Here is a 23,990-nt window from a genome sequence, read left to right as displayed (position 1 = left end):
TATTAGGTTCACCTTGGGTTTACCTCGGGTATATTTAAAGTGAATGGGAACCGCATTTAAAAAAATTAGACAGAGATTTACCCAAGGAGAGGGAGGGCTCTGGGTCCTATAGAGCCTTCCGGCTCCTCTCCTGGTCCCCTCGATCCAGTGCTGGCTTGCCCGGTAGCAGTATTTGACTAAATTAGTCAAATACTGCTTTATCCAGCTGAAGGAAGCTTTAGAAGTCTTCAGGGAGCCCAAGTGCTCCTGAAGAAGGGCGGACCTGTACTGCGCCTGCGCAAGCACGCTCTCTCGCATGCTCACGCCTGTGCAGTATGGAGCCGCACGTCTTCGGGAGGACACGGCTCCCGAAGACTTCCAAATACCCTTTTGGCGGGGGATTGAAACGGGGGGGGGGGGGGGGAGTGAGCACAGGATAGAGAGCACCGAGAGAGGAGACAGAAGGCTCTATACGACCCAGAGCCTTCCCTCTCCTTAGGTAAGTATTTGCTTAATTTTTTTTAAAATGTGGTTCCCATTCACTTTAAACATTACTATTATTAGAGCTACAAGTATAGAAACTCTCTTATCACGGTCCACTTTATTGGGGTAACATTATTCTTGTTTACTCCTCCCATTCATTCGCCAATAACTTTATCACTACTTATAATTAATTGATCTATAGCTTGTTTTTTCCGCCACCAATTAGGCTTTCTTTCGGTGGTACATTTTGCTACGAATTATTTTTTTCTAAATTCATTTTAAACAGGAATATTAAAAAAAATGGAAAATAATAATACATGCATACCAATTAAAATAATATATGCTACCATAATTAAAACCTATGTATTTTATTTGCCCATTTGTCCCGGTCATTACACCATTTAAATTATGTCCCTATCACAATGTATGGCGCTAATATTTTATCTGCAAAAAAGGTGCATTTTTTCAGTTTTGCATCCATCACTATTTCCAAGCTTATAATTTAAAATAATATTAGTAATATACCCTCTTGACATGCATATTCAAAAAGTGGGGTTTCTTTTTTAAATTGTAATTTTTTTCTTTTGTGTTACTTGTGTATTTTTTGGAGTGTGGGAGGTAAACAGTTACTTTTAAATGTAATTGATTGTGTTTGATAGAAAAAATGTACGTGTTATGTACATGTAGTTTTACTATTTGGCCTCAAGATGGCCTCAGTCATTTTTATTTTATTCCATCCTGTAAGCAAGCGCTCTGACTTACAGAAAGTGTAGGGAGGATGTGATTATTTTTTTTTTGTTCAGAAAGATCGCGGTTTCTCATAGAAGCCGTCTGTCTTTCTAACGGGAACTTAGATCAATGAATGGGAACTGCATCTCCAGATCTCCAGGCTAACGGACGGCGGCACGGGAGCGCGCAAGCACGTGCGCCATCAGCCGCTGGAACGCGCAGCAGTGCAGCAGCAGGCTTTTGGACGTAGCAGCTGAGTCTAAAAGGCTGAAATGGTTAATCTAGCCTTGTGTGACATTTATTCCCTGTTGACTTAAATCAGCACTGAAACACCAGAGCAGTGGCATATCTACAGGGGTACAGGGATGGTTCGTGCCATAGGCTCCACATGGCCCTGTGGTGCCTATGGTACAAGCCATGTCTGCCCTCAAAGCAGGTTCAAAAAAATCGGTAACTTCGTTCACATGGCACCGGCATTGCTCTCCTCAGAACGCCCACACGTATCGGCAGTCTCCGGTCCGTCCTTCGTTTATCCTCGTTTTGAGCTACAGATCAGCACGGTGACAGACCTGAAAATTAGTACAGGAACCGAGGGCGGGGCAGCTCACTGATGCGGAAGTGACGTCACTCGTCACTTCCTTTATTTGATGTGATTCTGTGCGACGCTCTGTCCTTGTGTCCCGTGCTGATCTGCAGGTTTGTCGCTGCGCTGATCTGGAGGTCTGAGAGGTCAGCGTGAGTGGGACAGGGGGAGGAAACCCACGCACACACAGGTGCATTACTGGTTGCAGAGATGTATGTGCCTTGTTCTATGTACTCTTTAAAAGACACCTAAAGTGATAGGGATATGGAGGCTGCCATGTTTATTTCCTTTTAAAAAATACAAGTTGCCTGGCATCCTGCTGAGCTATCAGTAGTGTCTGAATCACACACCTAAAACAAGCATGCGGCAAATCCAGTCAAACTTCAGCCAAACATCTGATCTGCATGCTTGTTCAGGGTTGATGGCTAAAAAGTATCTAAAGGAAGATGATCAGAAGGTCAGCTAGGCAATTTGAATTGTTTAAAGAGAACCCGAGGTGTGTTTAAATAATTTTATCTGCATACAGAGGCTGGATCTGCCTATACAGCCCAGCCTCTGTTGCTATCCCAAACCCCCCTAAGGTCCCCCTGCACTCTGCAATCCCCCATAAATCACAGCCATGCTGTAAGGCTGTGTTTACATCTGTAGTGTCAGTCTCAGCTGCTCCCCCGCCTCCTGCATAGCTCCGGTCCCTGCCCCCATCCCTTCCCTCCAATCAGCAGGGAGGGAAGGGATGCAGGTGGGGACTGGAGTTCTGCAGGAGGCGGGGAGAGCAGCAGACTGACACTATAGAGATAAACACAGCCAGCTCTGACAAGCTGTTTGTCAGCAGCGTGGCTGTGATTTATGAGGGATTGCAGAGTGCAGGGGGACCTTAGGGGGGTTTGGGATAGCAACAGAGGCTGGGCTGTATAGGCAGATCCAGCCTCTGTATGCAGATAATATTCTTCAAACCCACCTCGGGTTCTCTTTAAAAGGAGATTAATATGGCAGCCTCCATATACTTCCCATTTTAGATGTCCTTTAAAGTGAACCTAAGATGGTTCTCTAGCGCCTATTTATACTTACCTGGGGCTTCCTCAAGCCCCATGAACACCTTGGCCATCCTCGCTGTCCTCCTCGGTTCTCTATTCTGCTGCTATGACTCCCGGTAATCTGGGCAGTTGCTGCCTTCTGCACACGTGTGCTCGGCCGCACGTGCACCCCTGGTTCCACTCCCATGCAGGCGCAGAATGCTCTAGGAGATTGGAGCGCGATGGGGAGGGGGTGCAGAGCCAGGCAGGAGCCCACTACTGGCGGCGATTTACTGGTTTACCCGGAGTAGTAGCACCAAAATGGAGGGACTGAAGAGAATGGCAAAAGAAGCCACGGTGCTCATGGGGCTGGAGGAAGCCCCAGGTAAGTATACATAAGGGCCAGTGTACTATCTCAGGTATACTTTAAGACACGACTTATATGATATATATGGGTTCTAAAGTATGGATATAAACTACTAAATTTGAATTATTTATGGATGGTTTAGAATGAATAAAGTTTAAAGAGGAACTCCAGTGAAAATAATGTAATAAAAAAAAGTGCTTCATTTTTACAATAATTATGTATAAATGATTTAGTCAGTGATTGCCTATTGTAAAATATTTTAAATCCCTGATTTACATTCTGACATTTATTACATGGTGCATTTTTTACTGTGGGCAGGTGATGTAGCTGCTGCATGTTTTTTTGGCAGTTGGAAACAGCTGTAAACAGCTATTTCCCACAATGCAGCAAGGTTCACAGACAGGAAAGTACCTACTTAGAATTTCTTTGTGGGTGGGGTTTCACCACAATATCAGCCATACAGTGCCCCCTGATGGTCTGTTTGTGAAAAGGAATGATTTATCATGTAAAAGGGGGTATCAGCTACTGATTGGGATAAAGTTCAATTCTTGGTCGGAGTTTCTCTTTAAACTGTTCTTACTTAATAAGGTATAAAAGGCCAAAAGACACTGTGACAGGTTTTGTTATGAAAACATATGTATTTTTTCAGCCTCAATCCTGTGTATTCAACAAGGAAGAAAGCTGGCACATCCAAAATCAATATTTATTAGTCCCATGTAAAAATATGGCCAACGTTTTGGAGCCGCGTAGGGCCCCTTTGTCAAGGCAATGTTTGCTCTGAGGCAAAGATCTGTTTGCTGCTGTGCAAAAAATTCTGCATAGGAATTCGGGAGTCTGACTCCTCTAAAACACTCGCAGTCAGCGATGTGTATTCATCTGGGGTCAGCAGCAGCCCCAGACGAATACACATCGCTGACAGCGAGTGTTTTAGAGGAGCCAGCTTTCAATCAATCAATAAAGATTGATTTTGGATGTGCCAGCTTTCTTCCTTGTTGAATACTGCATAGAGGGTGTCATCCCTCTTTTCAGCTGTTGCACTCCCTTTAAAGACTATGGGTTTGATCCATTAGTGAGTGCGAGACGATACTTCCAATGTGATGTCTATCCTGTGTATGTCTAATGTGTGGTTTGTTTACTATGTAATTATTTATCTTAGTGAGATCTTGGCCACGTGTGCACAGCTTGGCAGTAAAATATATTGCCCCAGACAAGTTTGGCTCTTCCTTCCTTAGCAGAGTGGTACTCACATTGCAGCTTAACAATGTATTACATGTGCTTCTAAGTACAGTAACACCAATGCAAAGCTTTTAACAAGTTATTCTTGCCTTAATTAAGCGGTTCAAACATTTATTGGGATCTACTCATTTCAAACCACCCTCATAGTTGCAGCAGTTTCTGAGCAATCTATATTTTTCATGGTTTGTATGTAAGATGCTGACAGAGAAACATACCGTAACCATAAAACTGAGGGCTTGTTTCCACTTGTGCCGCGCGTGGCTGCAAGATGCGCAGCGGCACTTGAATCCCATCAGCTGTGCCATGCACGGCTATTGGATTTGCAGCCTCCCGCACCGAAACGGATGGAAATGTCGGCCGAATAGCTAGCACAAGCCATTCGGGCAGCGGTGGCATTTTATCCTATAGCAGTGTTTCTCCACGCGATTTGCCTGCGGGGAAACTCTGCGGATTCGGTGCGGAAACCACGTCAGTGGAAACGGGCCCTGAAAGAGAAACTGTAACCAAGGATTGAACTTCATCACAGTCAGTAGCTGATACCCCGTTTCCTACGAGAAATCTTTACCACTCTCGCGTAGATCATCCGGGGGGTCTGTATGGCTGTTATTGTGGTGAAATAACCTAGGTCCTGACAGTTTCCTGTCTGTGAGCCTTGTTGCATTGTGGGAAATAACAGCTGTTTCCAACTGCCAAGCAACCAGTATCTCCCTCTGTGCATATGTATATCTATAAAAAAAAAATAACCTTTTAGCCCATCGCATTGTTAGGGGTTGTGGTTATAAGTAATGGCAGTTGGTGCTGTTTGTTTTTTATCATGTCTGACAGTAGTAAAGATGATTACATGCAGGCTGGTTGTGGATCAAACAATATGATCAAATTAAAAAACATAAAAAGGGAAGCTGATGCCCAAGGGAGCGGTACATGGAAGAGAGGGGCTGCAGTACATGGATGTTATACATGAAATGGGGGACTACATTTGGAATGGGAGAGGCGCTGCTGTATATGGTTGGGGAGCCCTCACATACATGGCCTAGGGGCGGAAAAAGTATAAATCCGGCCTTAACTACTTTACGACCGCCTCACGCCAATGGGCGTGACCGCGGTGGCAGCCCCAGGACCGCCTAACGCCAATTGGCGTCAAGTCCTGGGGCTGCAGTTTCCATGCAGCATGCGCGATCGTTCCCTGCCCGTTCATGGAGCTGAGTTCCGTGAATAGCCTGCTAGCCGCCTATCGCGGCTAGCAGGCTGCTTGTAAACGAAAGGGGAAAGAAATCCCCTTTGTTCACATGCGTGCAGCGCTGCCGGGGGCCGCAGCGCTGTACGAGATCGGCGCTTCCCGGCCTCTGATTGGCCAGGGAGCGCCGTCCTCTCATAGGCTGATGCCTATGAGAGGCGGAACAGGACGGATCGCCGTCCTGCTCCTATTCAGACACCGGAGGGGAGGAGGTAAGGGGAGAAAGGAGGGAGGCAGGGAGAGAGAGCCTCGTAGAGGCTAAAGAAAAAAAAAAACACTGCCGCAGCGATCGGACCCCTCCGGCGGCATGTCCCCTTAGGGACAAAAAAAGGAGGTGAGTCCGATCGCTGGGCTGTGCAGGAGGCTGAAAAGCCTGCACAGCCCTGCACTGCATAAAATGGCCTGGTCGTTAGGGGGAGTTACCACTGCGGTCGTCAAGTGGTTAATTATGCTTTCATACAATGTTTACATTTTCTTCAAATCCAGACAGAGTACTTTCTATTCATGCCACTGCCTCAGATGGAGATAAGCAAATTTATGTTCATCCATAGCGATAACCCTAGTCCTAATTTTGTTCACAGTCTTCACTTTATGGTCATTCAGAAGTGTGTCAGGGCGGACTTACAGAACATCTGAAGTGAAAATAAACTGATGTGAAAAACAATTGTATCTATCCTCCTTCTCCTAAAAATGACTTTTTTAGATATCCCACAGTTTAATTTTATATTTAAAGGTTTTACTGTTTAATTGTCTCTGTTCAGTGACACCTTCATTGACGTATGCCAGAGCTGAAATCTATGAATTATTGTCCCTTTTTATGCTCTCAGAAGCCATTTAACTGCTTGAGGACCACAGGCTTACACCCTATGATCACCTCTCAAAGGCATCAGCCTATGAGAAGGATAAGATTGTTAGCCTCTCCTGGGGATGGCTCAGTGACAGAGCTGTCCCCGGTACAGCGCTGCAGGCTTTTTATGCGGTCTTGGGGAGGGCCACTCTGCGGCCGCCGATCGGCGTCAGGCGGTCGCAGAGTGGTTAATGAGTGGTTAAGGTAGCTGCTAAAAGCCATAACTAGTGTCTGTGACTAGTCTCTAGGTGCTTTAACTAGCTGCTTGATATAGATATGTATGACTGTCATTCCTCAAAACCTTTTATCTTTAGACAACAAGGGGTGGTAGCTCAGATGAGGTCTGGCAACAGTCATCTGTAATACAAATCTATTGTATGTAGCATGTAGAGACCATGGGTGGTGAATAATCACAACCTCTAGTTAATAGTTGCCACAACAGCCATCCATGTGCCATGCCCCCAACTTACTAGCCTGTCTACAATCCCAGCTATATTATGATCTGACCCAGGTAAAGAGTGTAAACTTTTACCACAGAAGACTAGACACTTTTTAAAAAAGTGGAGAGGCCACAGCACTTCTGTACCCAGCGTACCTCCTTTATTGCTGCTTTATACTACACATGTGCACTCGGGCACAAAAAGAGATACATACTGTAGCTGTAGTAAGGGAAGCCTCAGGATTATATTAACACTTCCCTCGGCTTTCTCCTGTACCCCCTCACTGAATGTAGACCCACAAAAGTTTGCCAACAACGGATTGTTGGCAATATTATTGGGGCTGCGCACCTCCTCAGGCATCATCACGGCCGCACATGCACAGTAAGCTGAAGTCACGTGCACGAGGGGCTCCCTGCTACTGCGCCTGTGTGGCTGTGCTTGTGCTGCCAACCGTGCCTGTGCTTGTAAGAGAAAAGGAACGCGGCATCTATATGCAGGGTGTCCGCACTCGGCAGGGGAAGGGGTGTCAGTGCTGTAAGTGAAGCCTCAATAGGATCCTGAGGCTTTCCTTACTGCAGCTAGATAAGTCTCTCTAAACCCGAGCTTTGGCTTGTGTTCAGTGGCGTAGCTAAGCAGCTGTGGGCCCCGATGAAAATTTTACAATGGGGCCCCCCAAGCACTCTATACATAACAATTGATACGGCACACTAAAACCTGCCAATGGCAACTACAGTGTCAGAGGTGCAAGAAGGGGATGGGGAACAGCTTGTTAATGATTACCACTATTCAAAGTATCTATAGAAGTGATTATTATGAGCACAGGACCAATAGAGAGCGAATACTGTGGTTGAGGGAGGGCCCTTTGGGGCCCCTCTGGCCCAAGGCCCCTCGATGCGATCGCAACCTCTGCAACGCCTATTGCTATGCCCCTGCTTGTGTTATTTTTAAACCTGAATGTGAAAAAGTTTCACTTACCTGGGGCTTCTACCAGCCCCCTGCAGTCATCCTGTACCCGCACCATCAATCAACGATCCCCCGGTCCCCCGCCACGGCTTAGTTTTGTTTTTCAACAATTGTCTCCTACGGCGCCTGTGCAGGATGCTCCCGGCCATGGGACTGTGATCGAGGACACGCACGGCCAAGTCCGTACAGGCGCACTGACCATCGACTGGCCAGTCGCTGAAAAACAAGGGGGATAGAAGGATCATTGATTGACGGCGCAGGCACAGGGCAGCTGCAGGGGGCTGGTAGAAGCCCCAGGTAAGTGGAACTCTTTTTTTTTTACATTCGGTTTAGGTTTAGTTTAAGCACTCCACATTGGCCCTCTTGGACCCACTCCAGTTTGCGTATCGAGCAAATAGGTCCACTGGTGATGCCATCAATATCTGCCTGGAGCTCATCACTGACCACCTGGACAGATCAGACACTTACATGAGGATCCTTCTGGACTTTAGCTTAGTTTTGAACACCATCTTCCACCACAGACTACATAAAAATCTCACAGAGTTCAGCGTCCATCCCACTCTCCGCCATTGGATTATAGACTTCCTTACAAATAGGTCCCAATCCGTTAAGCTGTACGACATCTCCTCAAGACCAAGGGTTACAAGCACCGGGGCCCCACAAGGCTGTGTCCTGTCACCTATCCTGTAATCTCTCTACACAAATAACTGCACATCCACAGCACACTCTGTCAAAATCATCAAATTGCCAACACCACCACCATAGTAAGCCTTGTAACGATGAACGACAAGTAGGCCTGCCGGCAGGAGGTTGACAGAATATGCCACTGGAGTAAAGAGAACAAGCTGGTCTTCAACACAGCCAAAACTGTCAAGATGATCATCGACTTCAGGAAACATGCCCCCAATCTACCTCCAATCTTTATTTATGGAACCAAGGTCAAAAGAGCACCCAGCATCTGCCTCCTGAGCACAACCATCTCCAATAACCTGCACTGGAAGGCCAATACCATCTCTACCCAGAAGAAAGCCCATCAGAGGCTATTCTTTCTCTGCCAATGAAAGAAGTCTGGCATGGCTCAGGAGCTTGTAAGGCCCTTGTACTCTGCCACCATTCGAATCTGTCCTCTGCTCATCCATCCTGGTCTGGTACGCTGACTCCACCACCAGCGACAGATACAGACTACAAGGATCATCAGATCAGCAAAGAGTCCTCCTTCACTTCTCCAGAATGCACTCCAGAGTAACCCCTCACACCAGAACAACCCCTCACATCCAAGCTTCTGTTACTTCAGGTGGCTCCCATCAGACCGGAGGCTCCAGGCCACCTACAGCAAGACCTCAAGGAATAGCAACACTTTTTTCCCCTCCTCTGTCAAACACTTGAACTCTCTCCACGTCTCCCTCCTGAGGTCACCGTCCCTTCCGTCAGGATTGTTTTATAAGTGCACTTATTTGCAACCTGATCGAATACTTGATGGTGGGCTGGGCTGAAGCAGGCTTATGCATCTAAATACCCATGTGACAGACAGTCACCAGTCAGTTAGTGTTCGATTGACCATGCAACAGGCTGCTACCTCTCTTCACAGGGCACTGTAGAATCAGATCCTGCTACCCCTGTGCTAAGTTGTTTCCCTTTTGTATTGGAGCTACTTTACCCTATTGTGCCAAGCTGTTTTGGACTGCTGTTTTTGGTCTTTGTATTTTGTTCTGCAGACCAGGACTGGAAGAGGGGAAAAGTCTGATGTACATCAGTAATCAGCTTGTAAGAGATGTTCTCTATGTGTTATGTCATATGTGTGATTATAATGATAACAATCTGTTATTACTGCTGTTGTTTACTCATTATTTCATTCCACGTTTACAATGGCATAAATTAAAGCATATAACCTAAAAGCCTAGCCTATTTGACCTCCTGTCCTCACGTCCATAGCCTCTGGAGTAATGTGCTGCAATAATTTTCCAAGGTGTTATTTTAGCAGAAACTGTGCCACAGGGAGGCCAATACTAGGTACTGCATGTGGCCAGAGCATCTCGCTGCTGCTTCATTATTATGTTATTTATAAATGGCTAACATATTACGCAGCGCTGGACAATAAATACATAGAATGATACAAAGCATGACAGACTTAACAAGGTTATACAACATAGGACAAAGCTATACAAGGCAAACAGGGTAGAGATACATGATCATGCGATTTTGGGCTGGTTAGGTGGGTCAAGTAATTCAAGTACAAGGCTGTCATAGGAAAGGAGCACACGATCATGTAGCATACACTAGGGAATCGAGGACCCAGCCAAAGGCTTACAATTTAAGGAAACTCTCAGCACACAAGAATTCCCACTGCTGACTTACTTTTAAAGGGAAATTTCCATCTTTCTTAACTACTTGATTCATGCGGTGCAGTATATTCACGGCCCTGCAAAATTGACAGGATGCACCAGGGCCGTGAATACAAGTCTGCAGCGGCATGCAGCCGACGATCGCTCCCGTTCGCCCGCCATTACCGCCGCTTAGAGGGGAAGTTAATGAAAGTCCCCGATTCAATGAATATCGGCGTCTACGAGACGCCGGCATTCATTGTATCTTCATGTTGTTACACTGCTACGCATTACTTCCAATTCACGTGATTCGTACATGAATCGGAAATATTGACTAAGGACATCTTGTGGCCAAATAGTTTATTACACAAAAATTCATTTTTGTTTAATAAAAATCCCCACACTGACGTTTATAATTACCGTATATACTCACATATAAACCGAATTTTTGAGCACAAAAAAGTGCTCAAAAGACCCCCCCTTCGGCTTATATGCGAGTCACCATGATGTCAGTGGGTGCTTGCAGAGCAGAACATATTGTGCGATTACCCCAGAAGTGTATCAGTATGGATCACAGATCCCGCTGCATCCGTGTCCTGACCTGTGCCCCCGGAACAGCCTCGTCATTTGGATCGCAGAGCCGGCAGTGCAGTGGAAGGCATTATGCAGCCGGATCCTACATGTGCCAAATTCCCGATACGTCTGTTGTCCTCCATCCCTGCATCGCAACATGGTGAGTGTGCGATGCAAGTCTGACCTGTGCCCCCAGAATGAGCAGCATCATTTGTTAGATACACTTCCAGGTTGGGGATGGGCGGCGCGCTTCTCTCATGTGCGGAGTTGCAGGAAAGCAATGCAGGGTCCTTCCTGCTCCCCGCTGTGTCCGTGCCCCCTATTCCTTACAAGACTGACCTGTGCTACTGTAGCGAGAGAGGTGATGTGTTATCGCCGGTGGTTAAGGAACCACTTCCTGGTTGGGAACGCTTGACACAGCACATTCTCATTTTCTGATGAATATCTCCACCATGCCTCCTGGTGACCCTAAAATTTCAGGGTTGGCCTTGAATCCCCCAAACTAGTAATCTTTTTCACTTTCTCCATGTAGCTCAAAATTCAGAGCCACATTAAAGCTATTTTATCAATTGACTGCAACAATGCACTCCCCCCACACTGGGTAATCACGCTGCGGTAGCGCAGCTTCAATGGCTTAGCTTAGGAGCTCTGGGCCCCCAGTGCGAGTTTTAAATTAGGCCCCATCAAGCATTTTATACATAACAGTTGATATGGAGCACCAAAGCTGCCAAATATGACTACAATGGGCTCTATTCACAATCGCACATGCGGAGATTTTTTTACTGCTATATTACCGCCAGTGATAATTTTTGCATTTTTTCCACATTAACTAAAAATGTTCCGCATGTTCCCCGCATGCAGGAACAATGCGTAAAATTGTTTTGTGAAGCATGCGTAATTACATAGTAAACATGCGGAAAAAAAGTGGCATAAAAAAACTTGTCCAAAAAAAGTCCACCAAACACAGCGCTCAAGGCTCCAGTCTACATTTAAGTCAATGGGAAGCGAAATATATCACCAAGTAGTAGTAGGTGATAAAAAATAGGTAGTTAAGTTAGAAATAAAACGCCCCTTTTTTTTGTGATTTTTTTTTGCGAGAATTACCAACTTTTGCTGACTTTTACCGCATTTTTTACGCATACAGGTAAACATTGCGTACAATTTTACGCATCTTTTTTCAGTCTGGAATTTACTGCAAGTGCATTTCCGCATGCGGAAAATGATTGTGAATACAGCCCAATCATGTCTGAGAAGTGTAAGCAGGGAAGGGGGACAGTCTATTACTTGTTACAACTCAAAGCAAAATAGAGGTGATTATTACCACCACAGCACCAAAAGAGAGCTATTAAAGTGTTCAATGGAGGGCCCCTAGAGGGTCATGGGCCAGGGCCCTGGTGCAGTCGCTACCTCTACATCCCCTGATGCTACGCCAGTGGCAGTTTCATAAGGGAGCCTTACTGACAAGTGCACTGCGCATACTCGGAAGTTTGGGCAAAATCATTCCAACTAAAGTCACACTGCGCATGTCACCAGATAGCGAGCTTTTTCATTGGTGAAAGCGTGTGGGCTTGCCGCGTCAGACAATTCCCATCCTAACAGATGATTGGATGATTTTTTTCATGGTTGGCAAGAACCAGAATATGATTGGCTAGTTGTCAGAGGTCATACTGGGCTTCTTATTGGCTAAGGGTAAAACAGACGCGGTTTTGTTATTTGCTGCGGGGAGAAGGGTGCCCTGTGATTGGCTGAGTCTGGTTGGACAACACCTTGCCGTGTAGCCCGGGTACTAGTACTGAAGAGAGAGCCGCCGCAGCTGCAGCCATGAGCTCCGTTACCATCAGTTCATCCCCGGTGGTCACCGTGCGGATCAGCAGCAGCCTGAACACCTTCATCGCAGAGAAGAGGCTGGACAGGAGCCTCACTCTGGCAGAACTGAAGGTTAGGAGGGAGAGGGAGGCCCGGGGTGACACATGTGACAGCATTGGGGGCGGGGCTGGGTGCTGCAAGGGCTATACATCATGTATTCCTATGGCACTGCATGGGAAACACAGGCAGAATGAAATGCCCTGTATGCTTCCAGCGAATGTGTACTGCAATACATCCAGATTAAGGTGGGCTGGCCACAGACTAAAGTGACCATACACTGACAGGTGGCCTCCAGATTCAATCAAGTGATATCCTTTTGTGTCTTGGAATTTGTTCATTGTCTTTATTATTATGCACCCCTTGTTTGTTTCTTGATTTCTACAGTGCCATTGAATATGTTGGCATTTATAAATTAATAATAATGTTACCATACACTAAAATTTGTAATGTATTTCACTTTTAAATCTATTCTAATCTATGGAGCTGGCAGATCCTCCCTTGGTCTTCCGCTCCCATCTAGTGCTTTTCTCGGGCCCCTGCAGAGTGCATTTGGGCACCCTCTGTGTTCCGTCCACAACCCCACTGGTCGGCTGTTCTTTGACCCTGTGGCTTGTATGTAGTCATGTAATTTACTTGGATTCAGGTCACCAGGAAGAGGCGCACCAGTGGGGACGGAGAGGACACAGGATGGAGCATGCTGGCACATAGGTGAGTGAAATCTGCTGCAAACACTCTGCAGGGCCTGGAGGAGAACTATTTTACATGGCGACGGTCCTTCAGTCTGGCGCGAATCTACCGCCATGTGTTTGCCCCACCCCCTAAACAAAATCTTTCCACCTGGAATGAAGAACAGTTTTAATCAATTTCAGCCAGAAGTTGATTAAAGTTATGATAGGGCAGCCATGTTGAATCTGCTGGGAAAATCAATAAGTGTATGGGTGCCTTTATCTATTGTTCGATCACTTTGGTTGAATATGCGAGTCATGTATTGCCCCAACATGTCTGAAATATATTTACAGTGGGTTGCAAAAGTATTCGGCCCCTTGAAGTTTTCTACATTTTGTCACATTACTGCCACAAACATGAATCAATTTTATTGATTGAAAGACCAATACAAAGTGGTGTACATGTGAGAAGTGGATCGAAAATCATACATCATTCCAAACATTTTTTACAAATCACTGCAAAGTGGGGTGTGCGTAATTATTCGGCCCCCTGAGTCAATACTTTGTAGAACCACCTTTTGCTGCAATTACAGCTGCCAGTCTTTTAGGGTATGTCTCTACCAGCTTTGCACTTTTAGAGACTGAAATCCTTGCCCATTCTTCTTTGCAAAACAGCTCCAGCTCAGTCAGATTAGATGGACAGCGTTTGTGAACAGCAGTTTTCAGATCTTGCCACTGATTCTCGATTGGATTTAGATCTGGACTTTGACTGGGCTATTCTAACACATAGATATGTTTTGTTTTAAACCAGGGCTTCGGAGTCGGAGTCGTGGAGTCGGGCAATTTTGGGTGCCTGGAGTCGGGAAAAAATGCACCGACTCCTAATGAATTTGTAACTGTAATTAAAATAGAAAATATGATAAAATGTTCTATTTCTCAGATAATAGTCATTAAAAATAATGTATATATACACTATATATACAGTAATAGCCGTGCTTAGTCCACAAAAATGAAATAAACCAATCAAAATTAGTTACTTGTGCTGCTTCAATAAAGCAGTCCCCGTATTTTTAAGGTCAAATATACATATCTGATTGTGACTGTACATATGATGTGTACACAGGAATCTCTTATATATACTAAATAACATCTATGCTGTAAGAATAAAGCCTGATGTGTAGCCGTGTCACTAATAGAGATGGTCAACGAGATGGAAATAATTCTGCGTTGATGCTGATTTATGCAAATGTACGCACTCCCTTTGCTGATGAAATCAAATAATTTGATATGTTGTTAAAATTTGGTTTGGTGACTACAAATTAAAGGGTACCTGAGGAGGATGAAAAGTAAAGTTTTATACATACCTGGGGCTTCCTCCAGCCCCCTTCAGGCTAATCAGTCCCTCGCTGTCCTCCACCACCCGGATCTTCTGCTATGAGTCCTGGTAATTCAGCCAGTCAGCGCTGTCCGGCCGCATGCCGCTCCCACAGCCAGGAACATTCTGCACCTGCGCAATAGTGCTGCACAGGTGAAGTATGCTCCTGGCGGCGGAGTGTGTGCATGCGCACTACGCCCGACTGGCTCAAGTACCTGCACTTATAGCAGAAGATCGGAGTGGTGGAGGAGGACAACGAGGGACTGATTATCCTGAAGGCGGCTGGAGGAAGCCCCAGGTATGTATAAAACTTTAATTTCATCTGTCTCAGGTTTACTTTGTTACACAGTAGTACTATACTCTACATATGCACTCCCCACAGAGCTGCAGGGAATCCACTGAGAATGCTGTGCACATTGAACACAGAGGTGTTGTCTGTTTACAATCTCCTCATTCCCCTGCAGAGTACCTGTACATCACTCTTACATGTACCCACACTTACATTGCCTAGGGCCTGATAGATGCTCTTTGTTCCGGTTTGTACCTTTTACAAGTACTCTTACCAAGGACTAGTTTTAGTCTAAAGGGAATAAATATAGTAGTCTACATATCCTTCTCACTTCAGTTGTCTTGTAAAATTCCTAAGCGTTGGCAGTTAAGAGACGAATTTCATGTTACATACTTTTAATCAACAAAATTGTAATATGCAAATTAGAGGAGTCGGAGTCGGTGGAATCCTAAACTGAGGAGTCGGAGTCGGTGGATTTTTGGACCGACTCCACAGCCCTGTTTTAAACCATTCCATTGTTGCCCTGGCTTTATGTTTAGGATCATTGTCCTGCTGGAAGGTGAACCTCTGACCCAGTCTCAAGTCTTTTGCAGTCTCCAAGAGGTTTTCTTCCAAGTTTGCCCTTTATTTGGCTCCATCCATCTTCCCATCAACTCTGACCAGCTTCCCTGTCCCTGCTGAAGAGATGCACCCCCAGAGCATGATGCTGCCACCACCATATTTGACAATGGGGATGGTGTGTTCAGAGTGATGTGCAGTGTTAGTTTTCCGCCACACATAGCGTTTTGCATTTTGGCCAAAAAGTTCCATTTTGGTCTCATCTGACCAGAGCACCTTCTTCCACATGGTTGCTGTATCCCCCACATCGTTTGTGGCAAACTGCAAACAGGACTTCTTATGCTTTCTGTTAACAATGCCTTTCTTCTTGCCACTCTTCCATAAAGGCCAACTTTGTACAGTGCATGACTAATAATCCTATGGACAGAGTCTCCCACCTGAGCTGTAGATCTCTGCAGCTCATCCAGAGTCAACATGGGCCTCTTGACTGCATTTCTGATCAGCGCTCTCCTTGTTTGGCCTGTGAGTTTAGGTGGACAGCCTTGTCTTGTTAGGTTTACAGTTGTGCCATACTCCTCCCATTTCTGAATAATCGCTTGAACAGTGCTCCATGGGATGTTCAAGGCTTTGGAAATTTTTCTGTAGCCTAAGCTTGCTTTAAATTTCTCAATAACTTTATCCCTGACCTGTCTGCTGTGTTATTTGGACTTCATGGTGTTGTTGCTCCCAATATTCTCTTAGACAACCTCTGAGGCCGTCACAGAGCAGCTATATTTGTACTGACATTAGATTACACACAGGTGCACTCTGTTTAGTCATTAGCACTCATCAGGCAATGTCTATAGGCAACTGACTGCACTCAGATCAAAGGGGGCTGGATAATTATGCACACACCACTTTGCAGTTATTTATTTGTAAAAAAAAATGTTTGGAATCATGTATGATTTTCGTTCCACTTCTCATGTGTACACCACTTTGTGTTGGTCTTTCATGTGAAATTTTAATAAAATTGATTCATGTTTGTGGCAGAAATATGACAAAATGTGGAAAACTTCAAGGGGGCTGAATACTTTTGCAACCCACTGTATATCATAAACCTGGGGTATGGTCAGCTTAAGGTAGTTCTAACTGGAATACTCAACTGTCCTTTATCTTCAAGGCGTAAAAAGACTGCAGGGTTGGTCCTCCTACAGTCTCCCATGTGTGTATCTTTGCATTCCTTTGTATACTGGGCAGCATACAACAACTGACTCTGCTTACAATGGACAGAATACACCAACTGACGTTACTTTGCTTACACTGGGCAGCATACACCAACTGACGTTACTTTGCTTACACTGGGCAGCATTCACCATCGCTTACACTGGACAGCATTCACCAACTGACGTTACTTTGCTTACACTGGGCAGCATTCACCAACTGACGTTACTTTGCTTACACTGGGCAGCATACACCAACTGACGTTACTTTGCTTACACTGGGTAGCATTCACCATTGCTTACACTGGGCAGCATTCACCAACTGACGTTACTTTGCTTACACTGGGCAGCATACACCAACTGACGTTACTTTGCTTACACTGGGCAGCATTCACCATTGCTTACACTGGCCAGCATTCACCAACTGACATTACTTTTCTTACAATGGACAGCATTCACCAATTGGCATTACTTTGCTTACACTGGACAGCATTCACCAACTGACATTACTTTGCTTACACTGGACAGCATTCACCAACTGACGGTATTTTGCTTACACTGGGCAGCATACACCAACTGACGTTACTTTGCTTATACTGGACAGCATTCACCAACTGACGTTACTTTGCTTACACTGGACAGCATTCCAGGGCTGTGGAGTCGGGGAAATTTTGGGTGCCTGGAGTCGGGAAAAAATGCACCGACTCTGACTCCTAATGAATTTAAACTGTAATTAAAATAGAAAATATGATAAAATGTTCTATTTCTTAGATAATAGTCATCATAAATAATTTATACATACAGTAATAGCTGTGCTTAGTCCACAAAAAAATGAAATAAACCAATCAAAATTAGTTACTTGTGCTGCTTCAATAAAGCAGTCCCTGTATTTTTAAAGTCAGATATACACATCTGATTGTGACTGTACACAGGAATCATATACACCCCCCCCCCATGCTTTAAGTATAAAGCCTGATGTGTAGCCGTGTCTAATAGAGATGGTCAATGCGATGGAAATAACTCTGCGTTGATTCTGATTTATGCAAATGTACTCTTTGCTCATGAAATCAAATAATTTGATATGTGTAACGATCGGTGAAGCACAGAGAGGATCTGATTACCGGTGATCTGCAGTATCACTGGGAATACAGATATATACCAGATTGTAAGTGATCTGCAGTATCACCGATAATCCGATATACTAGCTAACCTCTGTTCACCTGAGTAGAGTGTAGTGTTGGTGTAACAGTAACACTTCAAGGACTAGGCCTCAGTGCAGCAAGGAGTACTGCACAGATTCCTTCTGCAGACCTGAGCTCTCCAAGACGGGAGGAGTCAGACTGACAGTAGGAAGGATTGTCTGAAGGTAACCCTCAGGACGAAGGGTCGCTAACAGAGTGAGGAACTGCCTCTAATGGTAAGGTCGGTTCTCGAGGTCAGACAAGCCAGGTCGTACACACACGGACAGATACAGTACAAGATCAGAAGACAAAGGCGGAGTCTAAGTACAGGCAGGGTTCGGCAACGGGGTATCAGATATATCAAGGTACAGAATCAGGAGGCTGAGGCGGAGTCTAGAAACGAGCTGGGGTTCGGCAACAGAGTATCAGAAATATCGAGGTGCCAGATCAGAGTTCAGGAGGATAGTCAGGCAAGCAAGAAGTCATAACAGATAATCACAATCAAACTAGTACTTTAAGCTATCAACAGAATCTAGCTAAGTGTAGGATTACAGCTCCAGCTGGTCCCGGCACACTTGCGGATCTGACTACGGATCTGGGTGCTCCCACATATGTGATCGCAACGCCAGACACCAGGGGAATGACCAGCTAGCAGTATATATGCACCTGTACCTCTCCAGCACCTCCCACGGTGCTGGACCAATGAGTGGTGGAGCCAGAGTCAGCTGACCAGCCTGGTCAGCTGACTACCTCTGGCTGTCATATAAACCCTGCCTGAGTGCGCGCGCGTCACTCTAAATCTAGAGGGACTACGTGTCCCAGCCACACCAGCCCCGCTCTGCGGTACCTCCGCAGCGGGGGCATGTGCGCTAACCGCCGCGTCTGATGCGGCGGTTTCTCCGCGCTCCGTTGAGTCTTGCACGGAGACAGCCGCCTCATACTGAGAGGAGGCGGCTGCTTCTCTGTGTGTGGCGCCATTATGTGCGGAAAGAGCCGCTGGCTCATGGCGGCGGCTCTTCCGCGTTTCCTCACAATATGTTGTTAAAATTTGGTTTGATGACTACGAATTAAATGGTACCTGAGAAGGATGAGAAGAAAAGTTTCATACATACCTGGGGCTTCTTCCAGCCCCCTTCAGGCTAATCAGTCCCTCGCTGTCCACCTCCACCACCTGGATCTTCTGCTATAAGTCCAGGTAATTAAGCCAGTCAGCGCAGTCCGGTGGCATGCCGCTTTCACAGCCAGGAGCGTTCTGCACCTGCGCAATGAAAGCGCTAGTGTAATTAAACCCTATGGGCCCATTCTTACTTGGGTGATTTGCGGTAATCGTCACAAATCACCCAAAATCGCAAACACGGCAATCGCGTTTTTGTGCTATAGAAACGATAAACTCGATCGTGGAATAATCACCACAGTGTTCAGTGATTTTTCCGCTGAAAAATCACTCGCTCAAAACTTGCACTTTCAAGTGAGAATGGGCCCTAAACGCTAGAGATCTGAAAAGCTCTTGCTAATGCAATGCTATGGGGGATTTTTACAAAAATCACATCGCTCCAGTGTGAACACACACACATAAGATAACATTAATAAGCGCTTTTAAAATCACAAAGTGCTTAGAAAAGCTCTTGTAGTGTGCATCAGACCTTTTTTTAAGCACTGGCGATTTTTAAAATAGTCTTGAGGCCTGGAACCCATTAGAAAGTGCAAAACACTATCGCTATGTGATAGCGTTATGGGAGTGATTTCCCTGCTCCTATACAATTCATTAAAATGGAAACGCTCCCACAATGCTGCATGTCCTGCATTTGCAATTTCCTTAATCGCAATTGCTTTAGTGGAATCTGTCACATCCATTTACATTGGCAGAGCGTTTAGGGAAAATGCTAGTGATTGAAAGCAGTCCCTAAATGCTCAAAAAATGCTCTAGTGGGTTCCAGGCCTAAAAGCGCCTCTGCAATGTTGCTCTATGTTGGTGTTCTCACATGAGCAATGAGCTTTCTATCCAATTGCAAACACGTCACCTGCGCCATTTTCAGACCGTTTGCGATTCAATAGAAAGGATAGGAAATTTGCTAAGCGCTTGAAAAAGTGCTTTGAAAAGCGATTTTTCCCAAGCGATTTGAATGAATAAATACATTGTATTTATTCATTTACGCAAGGGGCAAAGAGTTTAAAAATTAAAAAAAAAAATGCTACACAATAGCACTTAGAAAAGTGCTTTCAAAATTGCTCAATAAATCGCTCAGCGCTTGCGATGGCACTGGCGATTTACAATGTGAAAAAGGCCTTAGAAGGCTTTTTTAAACTGGATCCTGTGGGTTATTGGCAGCCAATGGAGGCATAGGCATAGAGGGGCAGCACTAGAGTAATGGAGGGAAGAGGTGGAAGGGATGAGCTGTAGTAATGGTTGGGGGAGGCACCAGTTTGTTCTTCGGAAGGCCCCAGACAAGGCATAATTTGGACATTTAGACATGTTTTCGCAGCCTCTTGTGTGAGGAAGGGCATATTTGTAATATATTTCTAAGATGTAATTAGTAGGAGATAGTAAATTGCATAATAATAAAGAAAACCTGATGCTGACTGTAACCCAAAAAAAACAGATTCTTGCCTAGGAAGAGGGAAGCATCTAGAATCTTTATTTGCGAACAGTCAGCAGCAAACCAAGAAATGGAGTAAAATTTTCTTATGCACATCAGTGTTCTCCTCAGAAATTTATTCCAGCCGGGTGGCATGAAATAGTAGCCGGGTGACATGAAATAGTAGCCGGGTGGCATGAAATAGTAGTCTATATAGGTATGAACAGCGCTGAGAGTAGTAGTTGGATAATATAAACTTTAATAGATTGTTATGGTCTGTATATATTCAGGATAGATTTCAAAGCACAAGGTCAAATGTTAAAAATACAGAATTTAAAATCTGTAAAAAGTCTCACAGCATATAGCTATGCTATTCTATATACACGCCTCCTCTTCTGTGGTGCCACCCACACCTGGTACCCCACCCCCCGATCAATCCATTCCCATACCACTCCCCAATCTCTCTTCCCCCCCCCCCTTTCCCCCACTGCTCCACACTCCTTTCCCCCGCTCCCACCCACCTCCCCCTCCTTCCTACCCTCCTCACTAACACTTGGAGCTGGTAGGGACACATGCATAAATCAGCATGTGTAATATATAAACCGAAGATGGGACAAAGTACAAGCGGGGGGGAATTGAACTTACAACATGTGTGATAACCTGGCCTCATGCCCCTATGCATGGTGTCAAAACCACGTTTTGAGTGGTGTTTAAGTTACCTCCATAAACAAAGAACTATGTAACTAATACAAAGGGATTGAGGAAGAGAAAGGACTACTGTCTCTTTAAGACTGGAGTGCATTATGGGAAAGACATGTGACCAGACATGTGACCAGAAAAGACAATATATCCAGGATTTGCTGAGACACTGGTATACTTCCATTAAGCTTTGATAAAGGCGGCCGGGACCGCAGAAACGCGTCAGCTGGAGGGATATAGTGTGTGAGCAGGGCCATCAGGTACTGCAGACCAGAAGACCCAACGCTTGCGAACACGCTAGAAGGGTGACGTCACCATCCATACCCGGAAGCATACCACCGGCGTCTAGGCAGATCCGGAAGGACTCTTGTCACACTGCACAGCTCTCACGCGGTCAGGGAGCACTTACACTGGAACTGGAGCGCTGCAACCAGCGGAAGATACGCACCTGGATTGCGGACAAGGACATTCGGAGCCCCGCACAGGATGACACCAACAGCTGTACACCTGGATAGCTGCAGGAGCGTGAGTACCCCCGCTGATCGGGGAAAAGATCCGTTCATCAAGTTTGTGATCCACCATTATCTACATCCGGCGGAATTCCGCAAGCGCAATTGAAGCGCAACCACGAGAAGTACTCTAAACTCAGTCTCTACTGCTATAATATCCATCATTTATCATCCCCCCCCCCCCCCCCCCTTCTTTCGGACATTTTGGTCCTAGAATTATCTGACCAATTTTTTTTTTATTATAATTTTTTTTTTTTTTTTCTTAGCACATTTTTGTGCATAAACAGCATCGGGTGGCTCAGGAGTGAATGGGGGTTGATTGTTGAATGTAGACTGAATATTGCATTCTTTGTCACAGAATTTATGGTAAATACTCCCAATGCGGTGTGAACTTTTACAACTTTTATAACAACCCAGTTAGCTGTATGCAATATATGCATTTGAATTACGTACTATGCGATTTTAAATATTTTGAACTTTTGAATAGTGATCTTTTTTTGATTGAATATTAATCCTAAACACACACAGGGTACGTGTATGCAATATATGCACTCTAGCTATATGCTGTGAGACTTTTTACAGATTTTAATTCTGTATTTTTAGCATTTGACCTTGTGCTTTGAAATCTATCCTGAATATATGCAGACCATAACAATCTATTAAAGCTTAAATTATCCAACTACTACTCTCAGCGCTGTTCATACCTATATAGACTCCATTTATAACACAACCAGAGGTGGTTGGGAACCCCTGGCCAGTGAACAGCAGCGGGTGAAAAGAACCACACTATCCCCATCTGTACTCCCATACCACCTAAGCGCCTCTCCACCTTTTTAAAACTTCTTTAACACGGCATGAAATAGTAGTCGGGTGGCGTGAAAAAGTAGCCGGGTGGGGCAATATGAGAGAATGCATGGCTGGTGCTTCTTTGCGCAACTCTGCTTATAGCATAGAAGGAGATGAGAGAATGACAGTCGGGTGCTCACCAAAACTAGCTGGGTAGAGCACCCGGCTAAAAGAGCCTGGGAAGAACACTGCACATGCATATAAAGATGTGTTAATGAATGTGAACAATGAGCTTGGTTTTGGTTAGCGGGTAAGACTTTTTGAATGTCTTAGTTTATATTTTACACTGAAGGTTTTCAATGAAATCTTTGAAATAGAAAGTTGATTAGAAGTCCCCTACATTTTGATTAGATTTCAAAAATGTAATTGAGAATCGGTTGCACCAGCTGATGTGGATGAACACTATTCTGTCATAGATAACCCACTTTTCCTCCCACTGCTCTAACAATGAAGATTTTCCAAATTGCCCAATAACCGTTTCAATTGCCAGTTGGTTGATCATTCATGCTGGAGGCAACAGATCCTGGCAGATTCGATCAGTTATTTAATACATTTTTATAACTAAAGTGTTTATTTGAACTATATAGTCCATTTGTTGCTATTTTTCTATTACAGTGCAAGCTAGAGTTGGTTGTTGGGTCTCCAGCGTCATGTATGGACTTGCAGTTATACAGTACAGAAAATATCTTCATTCAGAACCTGGACCAGGATGATGCGCTATTAGGATCTTACCCTGTGGATAATGGTTGCAGGATCCACGTAAGTGTTTGATGTGCTTCTAAAATGGCTGGATATTTTAATGCAGAAATCAGGAGCCAGTCTGTCCAATCCAGGACCTAGCAGAAAAATTTTAGCAGCCACCTCCATTCATGAAAAAAAAAAAACTTAACTGCTTTCAGAACTTGCTAATTGAAAACTGCACCCTGTTTGGGACCTGTTATCCTTGCCAGGGCGTACATTTTAATTACTGTGCCTATGGATCACAGGGTCAGGAGCCAGTGAAATCAGCTACTGACTGGCTCACGGAGCTCTGCTGTCATACCAACCGCAGGGCTTCAGCGATGGGAGAGCGGTGCAAACTGCAAGAGAGAGATGGGTCCATGCAGCATGACGTCAATGAGCCCCATTTTTTTTTACCCAGAAGTCTCTGGTCCTTAAAGTTAACCTGAGTCGAAGGATAAAATAAGTTTTATACATACCTGGGGCTTCCCCTAGCCCCCTTTACGCTGATCCATCCCTCAACGTCGTCCTCCGCCTCCTTGTTCCTTTTCAATCTGGCCCGGTAACTTTAGGAGTCAGGACTTACTGCCTGGCCGTGCATGCATGCCCCTTTGCGCTCCCGTCGCTAGGAGAGTCCTGGGCCTGTGCAGTATGCTCCTGGTCGGTCGGGGAAGCGCGTGTGGCCGTACTGCGCCTACTGGCCTAATTATTGGGACAGATTGTGGAGTATCCAGGCGAC

General features: G+C 45.2%; 1 protein-coding gene across 1 annotated transcript in view; it reads left to right on the top strand.

Moving 5' to 3' along the window:
- The first annotated feature begins 12,511 nt into the window (after positions 1-12,511).
- Positions 12,512-23,990, top strand: part of TBCB (tubulin folding cofactor B) — a 21,092-nt gene continuing 9,613 nt past the window's right edge. The window contains exons 1-2 of the mRNA XM_068250888.1: positions 12,512-12,706; positions 23,147-23,290. Of these exons, the coding sequence (XP_068106989.1) occupies positions 12,590-12,706; positions 23,147-23,290 (261 nt within the window). The 5' untranslated portion in view covers positions 12,512-12,589. The remainder of the gene's footprint in view (positions 12,707-23,146; positions 23,291-23,990) is intronic.

Source organism: Hyperolius riggenbachi, chromosome 8 (genome assembly GCF_040937935.1).
Source record: "Hyperolius riggenbachi isolate aHypRig1 chromosome 8, aHypRig1.pri, whole genome shotgun sequence".
NCBI classification, from domain to species: Eukaryota; Metazoa; Chordata; class Amphibia; order Anura; family Hyperoliidae; genus Hyperolius; species Hyperolius riggenbachi.
The sequence above is the reverse complement of the archived record's forward strand: the minus strand, read 5'-3'. Positions and strand labels throughout refer to the sequence as shown.